Source organism: Silurus aristotelis (genome assembly GCF_946808225.1).
Source record: "Silurus aristotelis genome assembly, chromosome: 10".
Lineage (NCBI taxonomy): Eukaryota > Metazoa > Chordata > Actinopteri > Siluriformes > Siluridae > Silurus > Silurus aristotelis.
This window is the reverse complement of record NC_139583.1, coordinates 20922832-20947599: the sequence shown is the minus strand read 5'-3', so window position 1 is coordinate 20947599 and position 24768 is coordinate 20922832. Positions and strand designations below refer to the sequence as shown.

Genomic DNA, 24768 nt, shown 5'->3' with positions numbered 1-24768 from the left:
TCTAACGAGTGATAAACCGGGCCTAAATTGTTTTTTATTTAATTATCGCATGTGTTTCATTTCTGTCGATCAGCCTGCACAGGATGACAAAGCATCCATCAGATGTGAGACATCTCCTCCGTCTACTCCTCGCTCATTAAGGCTCAAAAAAGGAGGCCATGCTGCCAGTCATGAGGATATCCGAGACCTCAGAAGGTACAGTAATAATATAGAAGGATCAGATTCGAGAGAAGTAGCAAATACAATTGCGTACCATTTTGCTCACAATGGAGGAAGGTCCACCTGCACTTTTGTTGCTGTAAGGACTCTGGTTCCAAATAAACTGGATAAAAATGGAAAATGGCATTTTTATTTGTATGGTAACAATAAACATCGTCTCAAAGCAGCTGTACACAGATAATGTGGTGATAAAGAATGAATCAGATGTTTTTTATAAGTGTAAGTTTGACCCTGATGAGGAAGCCGGTGGCGACTTTGGCAAGGGAAAAACTCCCAGAAATGGCATAAGGCAGAAACCTTGAGAGGAACCAGACTCAGGAGGGAACCCATCCTCATCTTGGTTGCACCGAATGTCCATTTATTACAGATAAATGATGTTGAGGTGTGCAGTGATGATCAGATGCAGACTGTTGACATTAACTACAGTCCAAGGAAGTTCGTAATTTCATGGATCCCCAGGGCATTAATAAGAAACCATCCCCGGCTGCACAGGGTGGCCTCCAACTGAAGAGAACACTATCCAGAGGCACACTTGAGTTCTAATTCTTCATCCTGTTTTTGTTGATCATCTAAAAAGTAAAAATAGCAAGCTTGTGAGACCTGCTAAACAAATTTACGAGAAGAAGAACTCTACAACAATAGTCTATGCAGCAGTATGTAAGGAATTAAGATCAATGGCTCATCCTGTAATGGTAATAATACGCTTATAATCCATGCCTAGGTGGTGTGATATGGACTGGCATAAAGGGGATTGCCAGCAAATGCTGATTTAGTCATTATAAATGACAGATTGCGCTTTTTATTTTTTCACAGCACAGAAAAAGTCCACTGTTTGAAAGACTTTTCTGTGGTGGAAAACAAACAGGCCTGAAACCCATTTCATAAATGTTACACAACCAAACAATATTTCGAAATGTAATGCATTAAACGTAGCATGTAAATGTACGCCAGTGTCAGAGTCAAGTCAAGTCAAGTCAAGTTTATTTGTATAGCGCTTTTCACAACAGACATTGTCTCAAAGCAGCTTTACAGAAAACAACAGTGAAGGTGAATGGTGTGCGTTTGTCCCTGATGAGCAGCCGTGGCGACAGTGGCAAGGAAAAACTCCCTTAGATGATATGAGGAAGAAACCTTGAGAGGAACCAGACTCAAAGGGGAACCCATCCTCATATGGGTGACATCAAAAGTTTGGTCATAAATCTTTCAACAATACAGAACAATTTGTGATCATCATAGATCCAGCATCAGCTTCTCCATGCCAGGGCCTTTAAACACTCGGCATCTACTTCTCCATGATCATCCATAGGTCCATAATCTTCACGAGGTGGGACGTGACTGGAGCTGGCCAAACCTCAGGAAGCCTCGGGATGGGGAGAGAAAGAGAAGCAGTGGAGAGGAATTAGCGTAGCTGCTGTTCATGATATTAACAGCACAAGTTGATAATGTGCATGTGATCAGATGTTCTGGAGCACAAGGTTGTGATGTGATGTGTGTGATGTGTGTTATGTGTAGGCTTTGCTAAAAAGATATGTTTTTAATCTGCACTTAAACTGGGAGAGTGTATCTGAACCCCGAACACTGTCAGGAAGACTATTCCAGAGTTTAGGAGCTAAATGTGAAAATGCTCTACCGCCTTTAGTGGACTTTGCTATTCTAGGAACTACTAGAAGCCCAGAGTTTTGAGATCTCAGGGAGCGTGACGGATTGTAGCGTGTTAAGAGACTGGATAGATACATGGGAGCCAAACCATTTAGTGCTTTATAAGTGAGTAGCAGTAGTTTGTAGTCTATTCGAAACTTAATAGGAAGCCAATGTAGGGACGATAAGATTGGGGTTATATGATCGTATTTTCTTGACCTAGTAAGAACTCTTGCTGCGGCATTCTGAACTAACTGAAGCTTGTTTATTAATGATGCAGGACATCCACCTAGTAATGCATTACAGTAGTCTATTCTAGAGGTCATAAACGCATGGACGAGCTTCTCTGCATCAGATATAGATAACATATTTCTTAGCTTAGAAATATTTCTAAGGTGAAAGAAGGCTGTTTTTGTAACTTGATTGATGTGATTTTTAAAAGATAAGTTGCTGTCTAAAATAACTCCCAGGTCTTTTACCGTTGAACTAGTAGTTACAGAACAACCGTCTAAATGCAGGCTGAGATGCTGGAGCTTCTGTGTACTATTTTTTGGGCCGATGAGCAAAATCTCCGTTTTATCAGGATTTAATAGCAGAAAGTTATGGGTCATCCAATCTCTTATTTCTTCAACACACTCAGTTATGCGAGCTAATTGAGCTGTATCGCCTGGTTTGGATGAAATATATAGCTGGGTATCATCAGCATAACAATGGAAGCTAATTCCATGCCTTCTAATAATATTTCCTAATGGAAGCATGTATATTGTAAAAAGCAGGGGTCCCAGAACTGACCCTTGTGGCATGCCATAATTTACTAGCATTATCCTGGATAGCTCTCCATTTAAATCTACGAAATGGTAACGATTGGACAGGTAGGATTTAAACCAGCTTAATGCCTGTCCCTGAATACCGATGTAATTCTGTAAGCGATCGAGGAGAAGATCATGATCTATAGTGTCGAACGCAGCACTAAGATCTAGTAAAACTAATAGGGAGATGTAGCCTTGGTCTGAAGCTAAAAACAGGTCGTTAGTGATTTTAACTAGAGCAGTTTCTGTGCTATGATGGGGCCTAAAACCTGACTGAAACTCTTCAAAGATATTGTTCTCCTGCAAGTGGTTACATAGCTGGGCAGCGACAATCTTTTCTAAAATCTTAGACATAAATGGGAGATTTGAAATTGGTCTGTAATTCGATAGCGTGTTTGGATCCAGATTAGGTTTTTTAATGAGGGGCTTAATAACTGCTAACTTGAGGGATTTAGGGACATGACCTAACGATAGTGAGGAGTTAATAATATTTAAAAGAGGCTCACCAGCTGTATATAACACTTCCTTCAGTAGTTTAGTGGGAATTGGATCTAACTGACATGTTGTTGATTTAGCTTTCATAATAGCATCATACAGCTCTTCCTGTCCTATACATGTAAAACAGTGTAGTTGTGGGGTTGTAAGTACGATTGTGTCGGGAGATGCTGTCAGAGGTTGAACTGCCACAATTGTTTTTCGAATGTTATCTATTTTTTCAGTGAAGAAATTCATAAAGTCTTCACTACTAAACTGTGATGGAACACATTTTTCAGATCCCTGATTTGTTGTTAATTTAGCGACTGTACTGAAAAGGAACCTGGGATTGTTTTTGTTATTTTCTATGAGTTTGCTCAGGTGTTTAGCTCTAGCAGCTTTTAGCGCCTGTCTGTAGCTAAGCATACTGTCTTTATACGCAATTCTAAATACCTCCAATTTAGTTTTCCTCCATTTTCTCTCCAGATTACGTGTTGTTCTCTTTAGGGCATGCGTATGACTATTATACCAAGGTGCAGGTGCTTGTTCTCGAACCTTTTTTAACCGGATGGGGGCAACAGTGTCTAAAGTGCTAGTGAGGATAAGGTCTATGTTGTTCGCCATCTCATCAAGATGATCAGCATTTATGGGTTTAATGTGAAACTGAGATAAATCAGGCAGGTTATTTATGAATCTGTCCTTAGTGGTTGGAATAATAGTCCTACCAGGTCGATAACGTGGTGAAACACGGTTAATCTGCTCTACCGGTAGTGTGTACAGTAGGAGATAATGGTCTGTGATGTCATCACTCTGGGGTAAAATATCTATATCAGTGACGTCTGCTCCGTGGGATATTATTAAGTCTAGTGTGTGGTTAAAACGGTGGGTTGGTCTGGTGACGTTTTGTTTAACTCCAAAAGAGTTTAGTAAATCGACAAATGATAATCCTAGGGCATCGTTTTCATCATCTACATGAATATTAAAATCTCCTACAAGCAGCACTTTATCAAAGCTGATCAGGAGGTCTGAGAGAAAACAAGCAAACTCATGAAGAAAATCAGCGTAGGGTCCTGGGGGTCTGTACACGGTGACCAGAGCGAGTTTTCTATGCATCTCTGAAAGTGCAATTTTAAGAACGAGCACTTCAAATGATTTAAAACTGAATCCTAATCTCTGACTAACATTAAGAGAAGCACTATAAATGGTTCCTACACCCCCCCCACGACCAGTCTGACGGGGCTCATGCTTATAAACATATCCTGACGGTGTCGACTCGTTTAGACCCATATAATCACCTGGTTTAATCCAGGTCTCAGTGAGACAGAGTGCATCGAGATTATTCTCTGTGATCATCTCATTTACAATCAGTGCTTTGGGTGCAAGTGATCTAATGTTTAAAAGACCGAACTTTAGAACTTTGTTGAGTTTGTTTATCTGGCATTTTTCAGTTTTAACTGCAATAAGATTATTTCTGGATCTTGTGTATGTAATTCTTGGTTTTACTACACGAGGAATAGATACGGTTTCTATAAACTGAGCTGTGTGTGAACTTGTAACTATTTGGTCTGTAGTATGCGTGTTCTTATAGTTGAAGATTTCTTGATGTCTTACCAGTCAGATGGTGTGTAGTATCCTAGAGATGTTATCTGATAGCACTGCTGCTCCAACTCTGCTGGGGTGCAGGCCATCAGGGCGGAAGAACCTAGGACGCTCCCAGAAACAGTTCCAGTTATTAACAAAGAGAAGTTTATGTTCTCGACACCATGACTGTAACCATTCATTTAGAGCTAAAAGTCTACTAAACTTCTCAGCCCCTCGCTGGTAAGTGGGAAGAGGTCCTGACACAATGATCCTCGTTGTGGGTGATGTGCTGCGTACCGTCTCCACCAGGATCCTGAAGTCCCTCTTTAAGATCTCCGTTTGCCGCAGCCTGGTGTCGTTTGATCCGGCATGGAGAACAACCGCTCCGAAGTTCTCGTTCAGGATCGCGGGTACCTGCGCAGCGACATCCAGAACACGAGCACCAGGAAAACAGCGAGTGTGCACCTTACCTTTAGCTCGGGTAGCGCGGACATGCCGGACGATGGAATCTCCGAGAATAACAGTGTCGCGTTCCGTCTCGCGGAGGGGGACGAAGCGGTTCTCGGTCGAGATCTCGAAGGCCGGTGGTGGAGGTGGAGACGTCCTCGATCGGGGCTTGGCTTGTCTCTTCCGCCGCGGTCGAGCTGTACTATTATACTGTCAATTTAACACGTTCTGACGAATCAGATTAGCCGATTCAGCACCACTGGAAAAACGTTACGTTTATCCGTGTGTCATTTTCGCTCTCTGGATTTTTTCCTATTTTTCTTCTTTAAGAATTATGTATATTACCTATACATATCGCTCTATATTATATTTCAATTCCACACATTCTTACCAATCAGATTAGACAATGCGGCATTGCTGTGATATACATTGCATGTTGTGCATCTTTGCGTTGTGTCTGTTTCTGTCTGTGTCGAACTTTTGTTTTTGTCTCTTTTCTGTTTTTTTATTCTATCCGTCTGTGTGTGTGTGTTTTAATGTATTTCTCTGTGCATGTTGCAGTATTGGTGCACTGCAGGATGGCCAGGGCAGTAACCCCAGCAGCAGTAACAGCAGTCAGGACTCCCTCAATAAAACCGCGAAGAAGAAAAGCATCAAGACTTCCATCGGCCGTTTCTTTGGCAAAAAAGAAAAAGGAAGGCCAGGTCTTTCTGGAAAAGACTCTCCCAGTCCAGGTTCAAACCTTTTCATCGAATGAACTGTTATTACATCGAAATAACCGACAGAATTTCAATGATGTCGCCTAATTTCCATCTCGAATTCTTGTGATCGTTCTATTACAAGTATATTTTATATTCATCATTTTCGGTTTTATATTCACCAGAAGCATCAGAGCTGTTTGTTTATATTAAAGAACTTCTTAGAACAAATTTTAGCTTATAAATATAATCTATAACCACATACACCAATATGTATTTCTATGTAATTGCATTATTGAGGTGTTCGACATTATATTGTTTTCTTGATTTGTCAGCTTTTTGCTGCACTTCTACCTTAAATCTTTGGGAGGCGTAGCCAGAACAATAACAAAGTATGCCTTGGGCCAAAATGTCATTTGTGTTCTCCAAGATGACTGCCGCCATACCATTTATGCAGTATGTTAATGTTTATGGATTGTATAGAAAAATACGAAGGGAACTATTTCCCGAAGAGGCTTTCGGGGTGACACGTGCCTCCTAAGCTAATTTTATTTTATTCCCCCCTGTGCAAAATTAAACTTTAGACACTAAATGTGTGGAAATGTATAAGAAACATTATGACAAGGAAAGAGCACCTTAAATATGAAGGAAATGAAATTATGGTCACATGACCTTTCTTAATTTCTCAGTAGCATTAAGACACACTTATCATGTTGTAACACACGTTGGAACGCCAGCTGGGGATTGCATCTAGTTTCGATTGGTCGAAGGAAACCCAGTACCGATGTACAGTATATTTATTTATTACTGTATTCTCATGACAGGAGGAACTCCAGAGGGAGAAACTTCCCAGGATTCAGTGGGGATGGGCAAAATCGGAGGGCCTGGTGAAAAGAACAGGAAGCTGCAGAAAAAGTATGTTCACTTGTTTTTGCTAGAATAGTTAAAAAACAAAATAAAAATTTATGGGCGTTTTTTATTTTTATTTTATTTTTTTCTTTATACAGGAAATATTTAATTCTACTGTATTCTAGATTATTATTATTATTTCTAACATTCATGCAGAAAAATAGATGCTTTCGATGGCTTGTTCTGCAAAATAAGTTCTAATCAGTAACAGATCTTGGATCATTTATTCATCATGCTACTTCTTTTAATTAATTTATACATTTTTTCTGGCTAAAGTGCTTTCACCATAATTTTTCGTTCATTACTATTTTCATGTTGTGTGTATTTCTAAAGCAGCTTTACACGTCCACATTGTCTGTATTTGCTCATTTGTGTGTGGCTCACCAAGTTTGTGTTGCTTTCACGTCACGCTTATTTGGCTCATTTTTGTTTTCCCATTTTTCTCATTCATTTTTTTTTTTTTTTTGTATTGTTTAGTCCCAAAACAGGGTAAGTGGCTTTCTTTTGCTTTCACTTCACCTGCTTTTTATCGCTTTTGAGTTTTAGTAGTGTTGCAAGCATGAAGAACTTTTTTTCAACGGCTTGTTTTTTTTTTTACTAACCTGAATATGTTGTGCATGCGCGATAAACCGGGTATGAGAGTTTGCATTTGTTTCAATAAAGGAAATGAGGCCATCTGGTGGTTACAACTGGTATTTGATGGCATTGACAGTGGACAGGGCAGGGGGATAAATAAAACACAACCAAAAATGATTAAACTCCACAGAAATTGCAGTATATGAATACAAATTCAGTATAAACATATGATTGTCATACACTGTATTTGGAAAGCTATTGGGACACCTGACTTTTCCAGTCATATGTGTTACTTTGGGGCAGGTATGGCTTTGAGTTATGAGCTGCTCATTGCTCATGTATAATATTTGTCTAGCATTAATTAATTAATTAATATAAATAACATTCAGATCTTACATCGCTAAATATTTATTTAGCAATTATTTATACATAGTTGACTCTCAGTAATAGCAGATTTGAATATAATAATAATCTTGATTATCATAATTTATTACAAAAAAAAAGATTGTATCCACTCATCTTTTAGCATTCATCCGTTAACTTCTAAAACCAGATCAAAGCTGTTGCAGACATTTAATTCAGTTCGGGTTTTTTCTTCGTATAGCACTTTTACAGTAGACCTCATCCCGAAGCAGCTTTCAAGAATGTCATGGATTGCGAATATGAATTTTAGTACCATAAATGGAAAAACTAGCTGAGAGGGTACGAGGAAAGAAACCTGAGAGAAGCCAGACTCAAAAGAGAACCCGTTCTCATCCGTAATAGACTGTCCATTCGTAATAGTTTTGTCATTGTCAAGATTATCAGCTGTTTACTGATGGACTTCATAGCAATCGCAGCCGTAAGCCACTGGCGCAGACTGTTTATATTAATGTTCATGTGGAACCACCCGCAGCTGCAGCAAGCCGTTAAAGAGAACTCCCTTCCTCCTTTTGATCCTTCATGCATTTTAGACAGTGGCACAAGTGTGCGGTTTGTTTCTAACCTCGATGTACTTATGTGATGTATTTGAGGGCGTAGAGAGAGACAGCGACTATGGTAATGCATGTTTCGTTTCCTTTTCCCCCCCATTTGTTTTGGAGCAGAACCATCGGGTTAAAGCAAAAAAAAAAAAAAGGTTTCTTTGGACTATCTGCTGCATCAGCATGTGTGAATGGGCCTCCTGAGTTAAGGGCGTTAACTTTGAGGTGCTTTTTGGCCTTGGGTGTGCGTGTGTGTGTGTGTTGGTGGGTGGGTGCATGTCGGTGTTTTATGCCCATGTAATAATATGTGTGTGTTTTTTAGGCATGAATTGCTCGAAGAAGCTCGTAGGCAGGGGCTTCCTTTCGCCCAGTGGGACGGACCAACTGTAGTCGTCTGGCTGGAGGTCCAAAAGCTTTTTTATTATTATTATTATTATTGTTTATCTATGGCAGATATTGCTCCTCCAGAGCAAATTACACGGGAATGTGTAAGGGAACCAAATGTTCCCCCGAGCACTAAAGCTGTAATGCTGATGTTTTGCAGCTGTGGGTAGGAATGCCGGCGTGGTACGTGGCAGCCTGCCGTGCCAACGTGAAGAGTGGAGCCATCATGTCTGCTCTATCAGACACGGAGATCCAAAGAGAGATCGGCATCAGCAACCCACTGCATCGCCTCAAGCTGCGCCTCGCCATCCAGGAAATCATGTCATTAACCAGCCCTTCGGCTCCGCCCACCTCCAGAACGGTAACACTCCGGTCACTGGCTGCACGTACTTCGAATGCAAATGCGGAAAAAACATGTAGTGTTTATTAACTTTGGTTTATTCCATGTGGATCGTTTAAGAACTTTGGCACCATACAGAAATTCTGCACAAAGCGAGGTGTGCTTCTTCCAGAGCGAGGTCCTCACCTATCAATTGCTCCCTTGCAAAAATGAGATGTTTGGTGTCCACCAAATGCCATAATAATAAAATAAAGTAATGATACAGAGAATCCTGCTAACTAGCTAATGAACTATTTTTTTTTTTTACTCCTCAAGGTGTACATCCATGAAGTTAGGACACACTTCCAACATTTAAAACAAAATAATTAAATAAATAAAAAGCCCACAACAGCTATATCTATAGCTATAGCTATATCGCTCCTGTTGTTTAAGTTCAGGCCAGTTTAAGATCCCAGTACTGATTTGCAATAATGCCACCTACTGAATTTTTGAGTGCATTATTATGAGCGTTTTTCTATTTTTGCATGTTCTCTCTGTTTCTCTTCCTCTCCTGACTGAAGCACGACTCTCCTCTTTCTCACTTGACTAACACACACCAGCAGGGTTCAGTATAATTCCCATTCTTTTAAAGGTGGCTGTTTCATTGGGAGGAATTTTAACTGGGGGAGGAGGCTGTTCAGGACTTGCGCGCTGTAATGGTTATGCTTGGTACTGGTACACGGATAGGAAATGCAGTTCAGCATCCTCCAGAATTGCAAACCCACATGCACGGATAAACATCAGTATAAGCGTCCATATAATTAAAAATAAACACATACGAGCAGAAAATGTGCAGAATATCTGCATACATAAAGATCTCGAAGTGAAGTGTGTAAGTGTATGTAAAATAAATAAATATATAGGCGACGGTATCAGGAAGTTTCGAGACTAGCTTTGTTTACAAGAAAGTACTTTATTTATTCAGTTTACACACTGCCACCGCGTCCCGGAAGTCTTCTTTCTGAATCGCACCATCTGCGATCTCCACAGGGGTGTCCAAACAGCGACCTCTGATCCGGATCTTTATCTCCGGGAAGAAGGCAAAGTACACAGGAGCCAAATTCAGCGAGTCGGGTCACATGAAGTGAGATCATGTCGTTTCCGGCAAGAAACTTGCGTGTGAGGAGAGCTCACGCGTAGTCACAATAGCACCAGTTGCACAGCTCCTTGTGCTGCCATCTGTTGGCATGTTACAAAACTAGTAACTACCGTAACTTGCGGGGCCCCTATGGTACCTCAGTGAATTAATCTAAACATTATCACTTTATAATTAATAATAACACTTTAAATTTGTAATATTTATTAATATTTAACATTCAGTATTTGAATGTTGAACCTTCAGTCCCGCTGCGATTCCCACGAATTTCAAGATAATCCGCAACTTGCTGTTAGTTAGATTCCTAACGAGAACCCGCAAATTTTCCGATCCGCATCAGGGGTTGACCGTATATAAATATATTTATTCACACAAGCAAGAGACAAAACAACAGGCAAGTGTTGAATTTCTCTGTACACGAGCGACACATAGCTACAATTAGAAAGGCAGCGAGACGAACAGAGTTCTGTAATCATCCACACTGAGAAGTTGTGCACGAGACTCTCCCATGAAACAGCTGCCCCCTGAATAAAGCATGTCGCCATCCGAATAAAGTATGATGTATTTAACAGTGAGACACTCATGAAGGTCTAAATGCTCGGTGCCTGATGAATAACTTGTTTCTCTCTGCCTGACTGATTTGTTCTCTTACTCATCCCTCTCTCCACTCTGCTCCGCTTTCCTCACTCGCGGATTCACTCTTGTGGCGGGTCACGCAATGGGTCATGTGATCGGGGGTGTTTAGTCCACGGGGAATGTGTGGGTTACGCATGAGGAGATGGAGAGCCTGGCAGCAACACCACCCACGGTTAGTGACCCGGTCTGGACAAGTTCACCCCTAACCCCTTTATTCTTTTGTTTTTGTTCTTTTTTGTTTTATGTTTTTTTGTTACAAATTAGTTTTTAATTTTTTTATTATTTTTTTTATTTTGTGGTGTGTGTGTGTGTGTGTGTGTGTGTGTGTGTGTGTGTGTGTGTGTGTGTGTGTGTGTGTGTGTATATGGTAATATGTCTGTGTGAGAAATAAATTGTGTGTGTGTGTGTGTGTGTGTGTGTGTGTGTGTGTGTGTGTGTGTGTGTGTGTGTGTGTGTGTGTGTGTGTAAGAGAGAGAAGAGGTGACAGGCAGATGGTGAGATTGAGAACGTGTATATGTGTGTAGGTGTTTGTGTGTATGTGTTTTTACACTAATGCTCTGATAACTGCTTAAATGCCTCACTAACAGTCCTCTCTGGCTTTCCTTCATGCTAACGCTAACCATGCTAACACCAGGAGGATGACGAGGGCAGCTGGGCCCAGGTTCGAATCTTTCACTTTTGCCCCCCCCCCCCCCCCCCCCAAACACCCCTCCCCCCCTTTCAACTGAACTAATCACTAATCATAGCAATACGATACCAAGACTCTCACATAGCAGGTTGTTAAGTGGTATTAATAATAATGACCTCCTCATCAAGGTCCTGTGCGCATGCAACGTATTTTCATGTTGCTAGCAAACAGTGTAGAAGGAAGGCGTTGACTGGTTTTTTTTTATAGATAGACTTGTGTATTGATTTATCAATTGCTGCAGAAAACAAATCATGTATTTTGATGGCATGCCCTTGTGCACATACACACACATACAAGTGTTAAGTGTCACCTGCTGAATTTCTTAATAGGGTAATTAAGTAATCACACACACACACACACACACACACACACACACACACACACAGTGTCAGTTCACAATAGTAAGTGTAAGTGCCACTTTCTGAACCTCTTTGCAGGCTTAGTAATCACACACACACACACACAGTAGCAGTTCACTATACTATAAGTGTTAAATGCTAAGTACCACTTGCTGAACCTCTTGGCAGGCTTAGTATTTACACACACACACACACACACACACACACACACACACACACACACACACACAGTAACAGTTCACTATACTATGTGTTAAATGCTAAGTACCACTTGCTGAACCTCTTAGCCGGCTTAGTAATCTCACACACACACACACACACACACACACACACACACACACACACACACACACACACACACACACACTAGTTCACAGTAGTAAGTGAAAGTTCCATTTGCTGAACCTCTTAGCAGGCTTCGTAATCACACACACTCTCGCTCTCTCTCACGTGCGCACACACACACACACACATGAATATATAAAGGCTAATATTTTAGTGATTATATTGATACATGTCATGCAGCTTGTGAAAAGCAGTTACAAATGTGTATATAATTGAATTGCTCAGTTTTAATAAAGGAACGTGCTCAGTTGATACATATATGAAAATAATGTTTTCTCAGAATCAGGACTGATTTTATTCACACACAGGGAGTTTGTCTTAGTGACCAAAACATCTAGGTACAGTATTGAAATTATTGAAGAAGAACGAAGAAGAAAAAGTTAAACTTTAGATTTTCTGAAATTTGTCAATTCTCATTTAATCAGAAACCATAGTCAATCTTTTTTTTTTCTCAAGAGGCTTTCAAGATTTCCATATTTTTTCAAACCTCTTTGTTTGGAGTGATTGGTCTCCGCAGAGAAAATTGTTGTTTTGGGGGGTGTAGGGGGGGAATCTACACACTATGTTGACTGCAAGTGTGAACTCTCTTCACTCCCAACACTGAAACATCAGTATTTAATCCACATGAATTTAATAACCAGAGGCTGGATGTTGGAAATTTATCCAAATGGAAATGATTTGTGTCTATTTTATTTGTGCCTGTGCAGACTCTGGCTTACGGAGACATGAATCATGAGTGGATCGGGAACGAGTGGTTGCCCAGTTTGGGTTTGCCTCAGTACCGCAGTTACTTTATGGAGTCTCTGGTCGACGCACGTATGCTGGACCATCTGACTAAGAAGGACCTGCGCGGCCAGCTGAAGATGGTGGACAGCTTCCACAGGTACACCAGAAAACTGTTCGTTTATATATGATGAGACGCAATGATTAGTTATATGCATACATCATAAAAGTCCAAAAACATCAAAATGTATTTGGAGGTCATGTGGTCACAAGACATGAAGATCTAGGCTTCAAGCATATTTATTTTATGGAGTATCACCTAGTTTACATGTTACCAAAACAAATTCTGGACCCGATTGAGGAAATGGATGTACTGTATGAAATGTATACAGTGGTTGGATTTTGTTCTTGTTTGTGCAGACCTGCTGTTTGATTTGTGTAATATTTATTGATTCATGCCTAATAAAAGTGAAGAGGCCATCAAGGTATTGGGACACTTGACTTTTCCATCCATATGTGGTGCTTCTCCAAACTGTTAGTTGGAGGCACACGGTTATATAGCAGCATTACATTTTACTTTACTTGAACTCGGAGACTCAAACCTTTTCTACCATGGCAATACCTCGGTTCACAAAACCAGCTTCGTGAAGATGTACAGTAGCTCGCAAAAGTGAGTACACCTCTGACCTTTCAGCAACCATTTTAGTGTATCTTCTCAAGAGACAATACTATAGAAATGAAACTATGTGCATTAAAGTAGTCAAAGTGCTGCTTGTATAGCAGTACAGATTTACTGTCCTCTGAAAAGAAATCAACATACAGCCATTATTGTCTAAATAACTGCCAACAGAAGTGAGTACACCCTGAGTAATAACAGCTGTACGTCATGTAAAAAAGCAAAGCCACACGTCCTATTCATCATGTTCATGTTTTTGTCTGCTTGCCAGGACCATACAAATGTGTGTATCTTGTATTAGAGCAGGTAAAATTTGGAATACAATTCTCTCATACTGACCACTGGATGTTCAACATGGCACTTCATGGCAAAGACTCTCTGAGGATTTGAGAGTTAATATTGTTGCTTTCCACAAAGACAGCCAAGGCTATAAGAAGATCGCTAACACCATGAAACTGAGTTACAGTGCAGTGGTCAGGGTCATAAAGAGGTTTTCCAAGACGGGTTCCACTCGGAACAGGCCTCGCAAGGGTCGATCAATGATGTTGAGTCCGCGTGCTGTATGTCAGGTGCAGAAGCTGCTTCAAAAAACAGACGCATTTTTTGCTCAGTGTTTAGAGTGCTCAGCATACGCCTACTGCAGACAACCTGTCCAAGGGCATGAATTACTGGAACCATGTGCTGTGGTCTGATGAGACCAAGTTGTTTGGCTCAGATGGTTTCCAACATTTGTGGCAATGCCCTTGTAAGGAGAACTAAGAAAGTTTTGTCTTGGATATGACTGTATGTCGAGTAATTTTTAGAGGACAGTAAATCTGCACTGCTATACAAGCTGCACATTGAAACTTGGATAATATATATGCAAATTTCATTTCTATAGTATTGTCCCCTAAAAAGACGATATAAAATGGTTGCTTAAATGTGAGGGTTGTACTCACCTTTGTGAGATACTGTACCTGGGATACCATGGGATAGAGTCTGACCTTAACCCTACTGAACACCATTGGGGTGAATTGGAACACTGACTGCACCCCAGGCCTCCTCAACTCACCCTAAATCAGTACCTGATTGGACCGAACACCCTTGTGGCCCAGCGAGCACACATCTCCACAAACACATCCCGAAATGTAGTGGAACATCTTCCCAGAAAAGTGGAGTTTATTCATTTATTTCCTTGTCTTCCATCTCACAGAAACAGTTTCCAGTGTGGTGTGATGTGTTTAAGAAGGCTAAATTATGACCGGAAAGATCTTGAGAGACGGCGAGAGGAATCCCAGATTGAGGTTAAAGGTCAGTCATGCTAACATCTTTGCAGCAAATGATGAATATGATGAGGTTAATCATAATAGTAATATGCCACTACACATAATATAATACAGCGGTTCCTAAATGTTATTACAGCAGTCTGTAAACTCTTTGTTTTAAATTCATACAGATGTCCTGGTGTGGAGTAACGAGCGTTTGATTAAATGGGTGCAGTTTATCGGGTTGAAGGAATATGCACACAACCTGCTGGAGAGCGGCGTGCATGGAGCACTAGTGGCCATCGATGAAACATTTGATCACAACACACTCGCCCTGCTGCTACAGATCCCCACTCAGAACACACAGGTGGGCACGGGTTTACATCCCACAGTTAGAAATAATAAAAAGAATCTAGAAAATTCATTGCGTAAATGCGGTTGTATTGTAGTGCTTATACAGTATATTATGCCATAGTCTCACTGTTCTGTTGCTGTTTTTGTCTGCATCGTAGGCAAGATCACTTCTGGAGAGAGAGTACAACAACCTGATCGCTTTGGGAACAGAGCGGAAACTAGAAGAGGTCTGGTCTCTGTCATTCCGTCCAACACTCGCCCGAACATTCTAAAATGTTATTAATATTTACTAGTTATTAATATACACAGAATTCACGGTTTGGTATGTAGCTCGTTTTTTGTTAATCACGGTTCAGTTCCTTTTCTCAAGTGTTAGGGGGAAGAAATGCGAAGCAAAAAATCGATTTTTTTTTTTTTATTAACGTGGTTGATGTTCAAAATAAATATTTTTTTTTAATTTTTAAACAATTTGGAATAAAACTAAATATGCTTGGTTAAATAATATCTAAAAGAATATTCTATAGTATTTTATTTATAAAAATTTTATATATACAAATAAAATAAATCAAATTAATGCAATAACCTTTTATAGGTTATATTGATTAAATTGAGCACTCGATTAAATTGGCACAAATTAAAATGAAATAAATGGGAAAATGTAATTAAATCGTTACAATTTGGTAGACCCCATTCGGGTAATACAGATGTGTATTATCATTTATTCGCTCCCTCGATATGTGGAATTGTCAGGATTTTCCCCCTGGTAAAAGAAATTCTTGAAGATGGACTTGGAGCGCTAAAGAATCCATAGCGCTAGACTGTCGTAAAAAAAAAAAAAAAAGGCAGCGATTTCGCGCATGCATATTAAAATGCAATGTTGTATGTTTTCAAGTTGAATGCTAATAATAATAATTAGTAAACAAACTTTGTCCACTTAATATGTTTGTGAGGGAACTTATTTAGATTTAATCTATGTTCCGCACATAATGCATTCAGTACACATGTGCACCAAACTGAAAGCCCTGTAACGGTTCAGTACAAATACATTTACCGTTACACCCCTAATATTTACTATTCAATTAAACAATACTTGGAACTTGTTGCTTTCTATGCTTACAAAAATAGTCAAAAGCAGATAAAGATTGTGGGTTTCCTGTGCCACGTTTTTGTCATTTCTGTGTTAATATGGGAGCTGACCTCCCTTTTTACATCCCTTTTGCGTCAAAATGTGAATTTAACTCCCTTTCACAAAAAAAATAAATACAATAAAATCAAAAATGTACGTCTGGTTTCTAATAATAACACGCTCTGCAGTAACCGAATCAATTAGGCTGTCCTCATTCCCAACAGTCTGGCACTACCACTGTCCTCCTCCTATTTTCTTTTTTCATCCGCAGGATTATAATGAGTACTGTGTACAGTGGAACTTTAATTTTTTTTATTTTCCTTCTTTTTCCCCCTTCCTTACCTGCAGGACGATGATAAGAATTTCAGGCGAGCTCCGTCCTGGAGGAAGAAGTTCCGACCCAAAGATGTCCGTGGCTACAGCTCCGACACGCTGCCCGCTAACTTCAGAGTGACCAACAGCACATCCACTTCACCTGCCATTCAGCCAAAGAAACACCAGCTGGACGGTACATGCATTTTGAAAAACCATTCCACGCTTAGCTGATGATATCCAAATATCAAAAACCCATCAACCAGCAAGAATCTTTCCTTTCAAACAGCAACAAACATTTCCCGATACACATCAACATGCACTATTGAATACAATTGAACACCAGGATTCTCCAGTATTGCCCAATACACAGCAAAAATCACCATCATCAGCCAACACACACCAACGTCCATTACGAAATACTATTAGACACCAGTAATCTTTTCCTACCTTCAGAGGTGGAAAAAGTAATAAAATATTCTACTCAAGTAAAAGTACTGTTTACAATGAATTTTATTTTTAATACAGTTATCGGTCTAAACATTCACCCAATTAAAAGTTAAATAGTAGCTCATTTAAAAATTTGCTCCGATAGTAAAATTTACCAAGAAATTATTATTATTATATATATATATATTTTAAACAGTAGCAGGTGTGGGATTCTAGTGTAGTTCAAAAAGGACAAGGGGATATACAGTCATGGCCAAAAATATCAGCACCCTTGCAATACTGTCAGAAAATGCAACACTTCTCTCAGAAAATTTTTGCAGTTGCAAATGTGTTGGTACTCACACGCTTGTTGTTTTTGTTCGCACTGCAACAACACAAAAATTGTATAATAAAGAAATAATTGATTTTCAAGCAAAGTAGTGGCCAGTCTCAGAAAAGTGCATCTCCACCAGAGGTCATGGGTCTTCCAGCAGGACACTGACCCAACACACACTTCATAAAGCACTCAGAAATGGTTACAAGTCCACATCTAAACCCTATACAACACCTGTGGAGAGATTTTAAAACAGCAGTTGGGAGACGGCATCCTTCAAATCTGAATGGCCTGGAGCAGTTTGCAAAAGAAGAGTCTCCAGTAGAGACGTGTAAGAAACCCATTCATGGTTACGGGAAAGCGATGGATTCTTTTTTCCCCTTAAAGGGTGTGCTACCAAATATTAAGTTGGGGTGGCAAAAATTTTGTCAACACATTTGCAACTGCAACAATTTTCTGAGAGAAGGGTTGCATTTTCGGAAAGAACTGCGAGGGTGCTGATTTATTCGGCCATGGCTAAATCTCAAACTAGTTGTTTTTGATAAAGTAAAATAAAATAAAAACCCAGCACAGTCCATGATTCGAGTTTAATGCATTATCCATTACACACCCTACCAAGTCTTTTCAAACACCAACTAGAAAACAAAACACTTTATCCACTGACAGTCAGATACCTTGAAAAACCGACAATGAAATTTGGGGAACAACAAGAAAACACCATCATTCTCCAATACACACCAACATTCAGCCTTATCCACTAAATATACATTTAAAATTGTTCTCTAAAGTCATTCCAACTCCCCATGACACCAAAATACATTGTTCATCGGTCATCGACACTGTTCCATACCAGTGTTTACCTCCACATCTCGATCATCTACTACACCAGCACACCCGAGCTTGCTGCAGTGTTCTACAGGATTGTGTGGTTCCTTTTTTTTCACTCCAGTTCATTTGACTTGTTACTGTTGAAGCTTATTGGCAGTATTGTGAGGATGGTATGTATCAATGTGTTCTTGGCTTCAGAGTGTTCTTGTTGAATCGATATGCATCACTCAGTTGTGCTTGCCTGTTGCATGTCTGTCTGTGTAACATGAGCGTCAATTCGGTCGTGTGAGTTCGTGTAAGAGAGGCATTGGTTTAATATTCTTCTCTCGCAAACTAAGACGGTTTAATGAGGGAAAAAGAAAAAAAAAAACAATCATAATAAGGCCACAGTTATGGCCCCAATCTTTTAAAGCCTCTCTGTTCAAGCAGAAGGTGCACGGTTTGATCGAAAATGTGTAGACGAGTCCGAGTATAAAGAAACGAAGAAGAAAAATAAATCGCAAGGAGTCATGCGTTTTCAAGGGCTAAATCACAGGGACGTCGTTCCGCGCTGCGCGTGAAGGCCTTAGATATGCGCGTCATACCCTGTGAACCCTTTTTTGTTGTTGTTTTCACATTTAGTCCCATTTTGCTCTTATAAGAACCTCCACTCTTCTGGAAGGATGTTCCACTTGATTGTGCCACAAGAGTGCTCGTAAATTCAGGTACTGATGTTAGGGTTTCATTTCATCCCAAAGGTGTTCATTAGGGCTGATTTCCGATCTCAAGATCTTCCACTCCAACCCACCTAGTTTTGTGCACATGCTGGAACAGGTCTGGGTCTCCTAGTTCAAGTGAGATTCAAGTGAGAAAATTGATATCAGGTGTCCTGGTACCTTTGTCCATATTTTTGTCTCACAAGGAAATAAATAAGGGCAGTGACATCATAGTCTAGTACGCTGTCAATCATAATTCAATTGTACAGCAATACCAGGAGGACGGTGCTGCTCTTTATATGGCGATTAAATTCAATTTGTATGAGTATTGTACTAATGTTTCATCTATTTTGGTGAAAATCACTATTCAAAGAATGAAGTTCTAACTGATGTGTGTGTGTGTGTGTGTGTGTGTGTGTGTGTGTGTGTGTGTGTGTGTGCGTGCCTGTATTTCTAACTGCTCGTGCATGTGTCGGCTGGTGCTACAGGGAGTGCGAGTGGCGTTCAGAGGCTCGACTCTGCAACAATCCGAACGTATTCCTGCTAACCCAAAGCCAGGGTGAGTCAACACTGTTCCGACTCAATCCCATATTCACTTAATATCTCTTGCTGGACATGTGGCCCCCCCCCATACACACACACACACAGTAATCATGACAAGTCTAGGAACATTGGCTGCAACACATTCAGGATTTAGCATGCAAGCTTTTCTCATGTGTGTGTAGCATAACGCAAGATGACTAACCCAAATTAACACGTGAAATCGTCTCATTTTGTTTGTGAAGTTATGCATGAGAAGACGAGCTTGACTCAACCAATTTCAAATGACAAACTTTGCATGCAGTAGCTGAAATCTTATATAAAATATCTACTTTTTGAGTTAGAATTGCTTATTTTTATATAAAAGACAACTTTATCCAAAGAGCGACTTATAGAAGTGCTTTGGAGTCTCTATTAAAAAAGAAAAGAAATCCTCACGCTAATTTACTAAGAACTGAGAATGGCATTGGAAATTAGACGTTGTGTAACAAAAGCACAAAATCACAAACCCACAAATTATAACAAAAATGTCTCTATAAACAGAGGGTAAGTTCATCATGTTTAATAAATGACAGACAGACAGATAATGACATGAAAGCACTGTCGTATAAAGACAGACAGACAGATAATGACATGAAAGCACTGTCGTATAAAGACAGACAGACATAATGACACGAAAGCACTGTCGTATAAAGACAGACAGACAGACAGACTATAACATGAAAGCACTGTCGTTTGAAGACACAGACAGACAGACAGACAAACAGACAGACAGACAGACAGACAGACAGACAGAGAGAGACAGATAACGACATGAAAGCACTGTCGTATAAAGACAGACAGACAGACAGACAATGACATGAAAGGACTGTCGTATAAAGACAGACAGACAGACAGATAACGACATGAAAGCACTGTCGTATAAAGACAGACAGACAGACAGAGATAGACAGACAGACAGACAGACAGACAGACAATGACATAAAAGCACTGTCGTATAAAGACAGACAGACACAGATAATGACATGAAAGCACTGTCGTATAGACAGACAGACAGACAGACAGACAGACAGACAGATAGTAAGTATAGTAAATGAGGACGGATGGATCTTAGTATAATCATCATAATAATAAAATAATGCATCACATTCCAAGATAAAACACATTTAAACATGGTTTGAAAAGTGTTACGGCGGTGATGCTGATTATCGAATACGCCAGTTCAAAGCGGTAATACAAGTAATACAATACTTTTTTTTCCCCTCCCGTCTTTTCCCCCCACTTGTTTCCATTCTGTCTCTCCCCCTGCACTCACTGGTCTTCCTTCCCTGTCCTCCCTGCTCTCAGTTTATGCTCATTATCTCTATAGGTGAAGTCTCGGAAGACGGGGCGTCCCCTTCAGGCTGCGAGTGGAATGCACAAGGACTCTGAGATTTCGGAAGGGCTTTCTCGTGACGCCTTTGCCGTATGAGGACATATTTTAGAATTTTATGGATTCATTCTATTTATGGGACATTTCATTTATTTTAGTTATGTTTATGCATCATTTGTCTTTTCCCCTCCTCCTAGTTTATTTCATATCATGTTTAACTCTTTTCAGGTGTAACTGAATGTATTACAGATCTGAAGTTTGTACATTTCTATCTAATCTTTATATATTATATATATATATAATTCTCATCATCTTAATTGTATGTTCATATCTTTGGTTTGGTTTGGTTTACCGAAACTCGAGCTGATTCTGATTGTGACTGATTTTCGTGATTTGATTTTCTCCTCCTTCCGTTCCTTAAAATCCATTGGGCTGTCGATTTTTATGACGTATTATGTGAATATCGGAATTGATGCATATTTTAGAGCATTTCCTCCACAGACTGTCTGAAACAACTTCTAATTATTCTAATTATTATTATTACCCTTCCCCTCTCCCCTTTCTTTCCTCGTTCTCTTGTGATACCAAAACATGTGATAAGCCATACACGGTAGCGACGACGAGGGCTACTTTCGGATGCATCTTTCAGCAGTCGCCTTTTTCCACATGCTGAATCTCTCCATTCCTTTATCTCCTGCACATGAGACACGCATGAAGGACGGTTTGCTTGTGTGTGTGTGTGTGTGTGTGTGTATAGGTGTGCGTGTACGAGTGCTGTTCTGTGCTGTGCGTGCGCTCGATTCTTCTTTGTTGGACCAAGCTCACTGTGGCCTAAACTCCAATTGCAGTGTCCGAAAATGGCGCGATTCGACCCTCCATCTGATTGAAGACCCCCACCCCACCCTTCTGTTTGTATTTATTTTGCTTCCCCCGGTCCGATCATGTCCTTTCAACCTTCTCACGAGGCATATCAAATAGAAAGGCTGGACTGTATTATAAAATTACGGAGTCAAAATTTCTTGACCCAACAGACACTTTCAACAGTTCAACCATTTCTTTGTTTTTTTTTTCTTTTTTTCTTTTCTAGACAATTCCAATCATGCGCTCTTTTTCCTCCACTGTTAAATCCCTGATCTTGTAACAGAAATGCTGTACAGTCCTAGTACTTATGAGCTATTTTTTATCACAGTATTATTTATTGCTTCCTTTCAATAAAATATACTGATCCCTATTTTCCACTGCCAATAAAAAGACTAAGTCTTTACTTTAAAAAATCCTCTTGTGTGTGTCGTTCTTACTCAGGATGCTGGACAAATGTTCGTCATAGGGGTAAAACTATTTATATTACTCTAAATGTACACCATAAATATTTTACTGTTATTGAAAAAAAAAACGGGGGGACGGTGCTGTGAGGATTGGGCAGCAGTCAAAGGCGGGGGCAGCAGTCTAAGCAGGATTGGCGACCCGAATTACGGATAAGCGGGAGAAAATGAATGAATGAAAAAAAAACCATTAATTCATGATTTGGTGCATCATGTGGAACATCTGCTAAAGTTCCTGCTTTCTGAACTGCTTTGGGTCGCCCTTCACCAAATTTGAAGCTAATCAGCCTTTGTCCTGATCACACTTTCATGTGGAAAATGTAAACACTGGCATCTGTCTGTCTATAAATGTTCAATAGATTTCTTTTAGGAAATCCCTCCTCATAACATTGCTTATAGTCAATACACCGATAAGGAATAACATTATAACCACCTGCCTAATATTGTGTTGGTCCCCCTTTTGCTGCCCAAGCAGTCCTGCACTGTTGAACAATAACAGCATTAAGTTCTTCAGCAATTTGAGCCACAGGAGCTCATCTGTTGGATCGGACCACACGTGCATCAATAGGCCTCCTCCAGGGTTCACCCACAACTTACCATCACAGTTTGGCTCTTGTCAAATCCATATACTTGCCAATTTTTCCTGCTTCTAACACGTCAACTTTGAGGACAGAATGTTCACTTGTTGCCAAATAAATCCAACCCACTAGCAGGTGCCATGATGAAGAGATAATCAGTGTTATTCACTTCAGGTCATACCGTATGCCTGGTCTGTGCAGGTCCCTGTGTTCAGTACGAGCAGTTGCAGTTGAATTATGTAAATTATATGTAAATTATGTTTTTCTAGAGAGACTGCTTCACGGACCGGTATCTCATAGTCAGAATGTACAAATGGATCATTTTCTTCTCCGTCAACCACTGTGGGGAAAAAATAAACAGCTATCAAATCCATAAAAGTCAAGGTTGTTTTAGCTTGAGCAGTTTGCTACAAATGCGGTTTGCGAGTTCACACTAGTGACCATCCAATCAAAGGACGTGAAAATGACACTATTATTGTACACCTGCTAGATGGCTTCGGTGTTATCAGCATACAGGCGTCCGTACTGTTGACTCTAAGGGTTTTATGACAGATTTAGATGCTGGCAACATATGATGTGATGTTAAAATCTGATTAGATAAAACTTGCACTATAGCAGCACTCGTGCAGCCCCAGACCATGACGCTACCACCACCATGTTTGACTGTAGGCAAGACACAACTTTCTTGTTACTCTTCACCAGGGTGTCGCCACACATGCTGGACACCATAATTAATGCTCTTGGACAGGTTGTCTTCAACAAACTTTTGGCAGGCTTTCTTATGAACCAGCTAACAGACATGCTGCACTGAGCACTGACTGGTGGACCTTCCGCTTCTGCAACCTATAAAGCAATGCTGCAGCACTCATGCATCTGTTTTTTGAAGCAGCTTCTGCACCGGAAGCACAGCACGATGACTCAACTTCTTTGATGGCCTCTTGCGGGGTCTGTTCCGAGTGGAACCCGTCTTGGAAATCCTCTGTATGACCCTGGCCACTGTACTGTAACTCGGTTTCAGGGTGTTACCGATCTTTTTATCGCCTTAGCCGTCTTTGTGGAGATCAACAATTCTCAAATCCTCAGATAGTCTTTGCCATGAGGTGCCGTGTTGAACATCCAGTGGTCAGTATGAGAGGATTGTACTAAAGATACTAAAATGGTTGCTGAAATGTGAGAGGTGTACTTATATATATATATATATATATATATATATATATATATATATATATATATATATATATATATATATATATATATATATACAATGTCCCTTCTTTACTCAGATATATATATATATATATATATAAAAATCCACCAAAATCTTTTTTTTTACAATTAATAAACATTTGTTTTCCTGATGCGCCAAGTCTTAAATCAGGTACCAAATACCGCCATGAGTCACAAATCCGGCAATTAAATCCGTCCGTGTGGAAACATCGCAAAAGTTCAGTTTGGTGTCCTGATTATTTCAAGTCAAGAAGCTTTTATTGTCATTTCAACCATATATAGCTGATGCAGTACACAGTGAAATGAAACAACGTTCCTCCTGAACCCAGGTGCTACATAAAACAACATAAAACAAACAGTACAGAACAGGAAAACACAGGGCCGAGAACTAAGATCCTCGCCACATAAAGTGCATGTGTGCAGCTGGTGCAAACAGTGCAAAAGACAACACAAGACAGTGCAAGACAACACAGGACAGTGCAGGACAATACACAAAATATAAAAATAAAAATGGAAATAGCTCCGCCAGTAAAACCTGTCGTAACAGAATAAGGTGCAGTGTAAACAGAAAAATGTAAACAGAATTTGTGCAATTCAGCAGTAGCAGCAATCAAAAATAAAGTGAACAGTGACCAAAGGATTTGGACAGAATATTGTGCAAAATAACAAGTCCCGGAATCAGCAGCAGACGGCATGTAAACATTTTGCGATAATGAAAAGTGTGATTGGTATTGAAACCTGGGTGAGCCAAGTGTATGATGGGTGTTGAGTCTGGTTTGTGCAGATCAGTCACACAGTTGTGTGTAAG

At 40.0% G+C, this 24768-nt stretch overlaps 1 protein-coding gene across 11 annotated transcripts in view; it reads left to right on the top strand.

The window, feature by feature from the left end:
* The window catches only part of ppfia1 (PTPRF interacting protein alpha 1), an 84450-nt gene extending 62343 nt beyond the window's left edge, over positions 1-22107 (top strand). For 2 of the 11 annotated variants that reach the window (XM_083552855.1, XM_083552860.1), the window contains 14 exons: positions 74-195; positions 5730-5902; positions 6691-6781; positions 8636-8717; positions 8858-9058; positions 10918-10980; positions 11443-11469; positions 12908-13083; positions 14792-14889; positions 15035-15210; positions 15356-15424; positions 16672-16831; positions 19410-19480; positions 20809-22107. In XM_083552855.1, the coding sequence (XP_083408981.1) occupies positions 74-195; positions 5730-5902; positions 6691-6781; positions 8636-8717; positions 8858-9058; positions 10918-10980; positions 11443-11469; positions 12908-13083; positions 14792-14889; positions 15035-15210; positions 15356-15424; positions 16672-16831; positions 19410-19468 (1497 nt within the window). In that variant the 3' untranslated portion in view covers positions 19469-19480; positions 20809-22107. Of the gene's footprint in view, positions 1-73; positions 196-5729; positions 5903-6690; positions 6794-8635; positions 8718-8857; positions 9059-10917; positions 10981-11442; positions 11470-12907; positions 13084-14791; positions 14890-15034; positions 15211-15355; positions 15425-16671; positions 16832-19409; positions 19481-20808 lie in introns of all 11 variants that reach the window. The other 9 variants (XM_083552851.1, XM_083552857.1, XM_083552854.1 and 6 more) reach the window with 8 other exon arrangements.
* The last annotated feature ends 2661 nt before the right edge of the window (positions 22108-24768 follow it).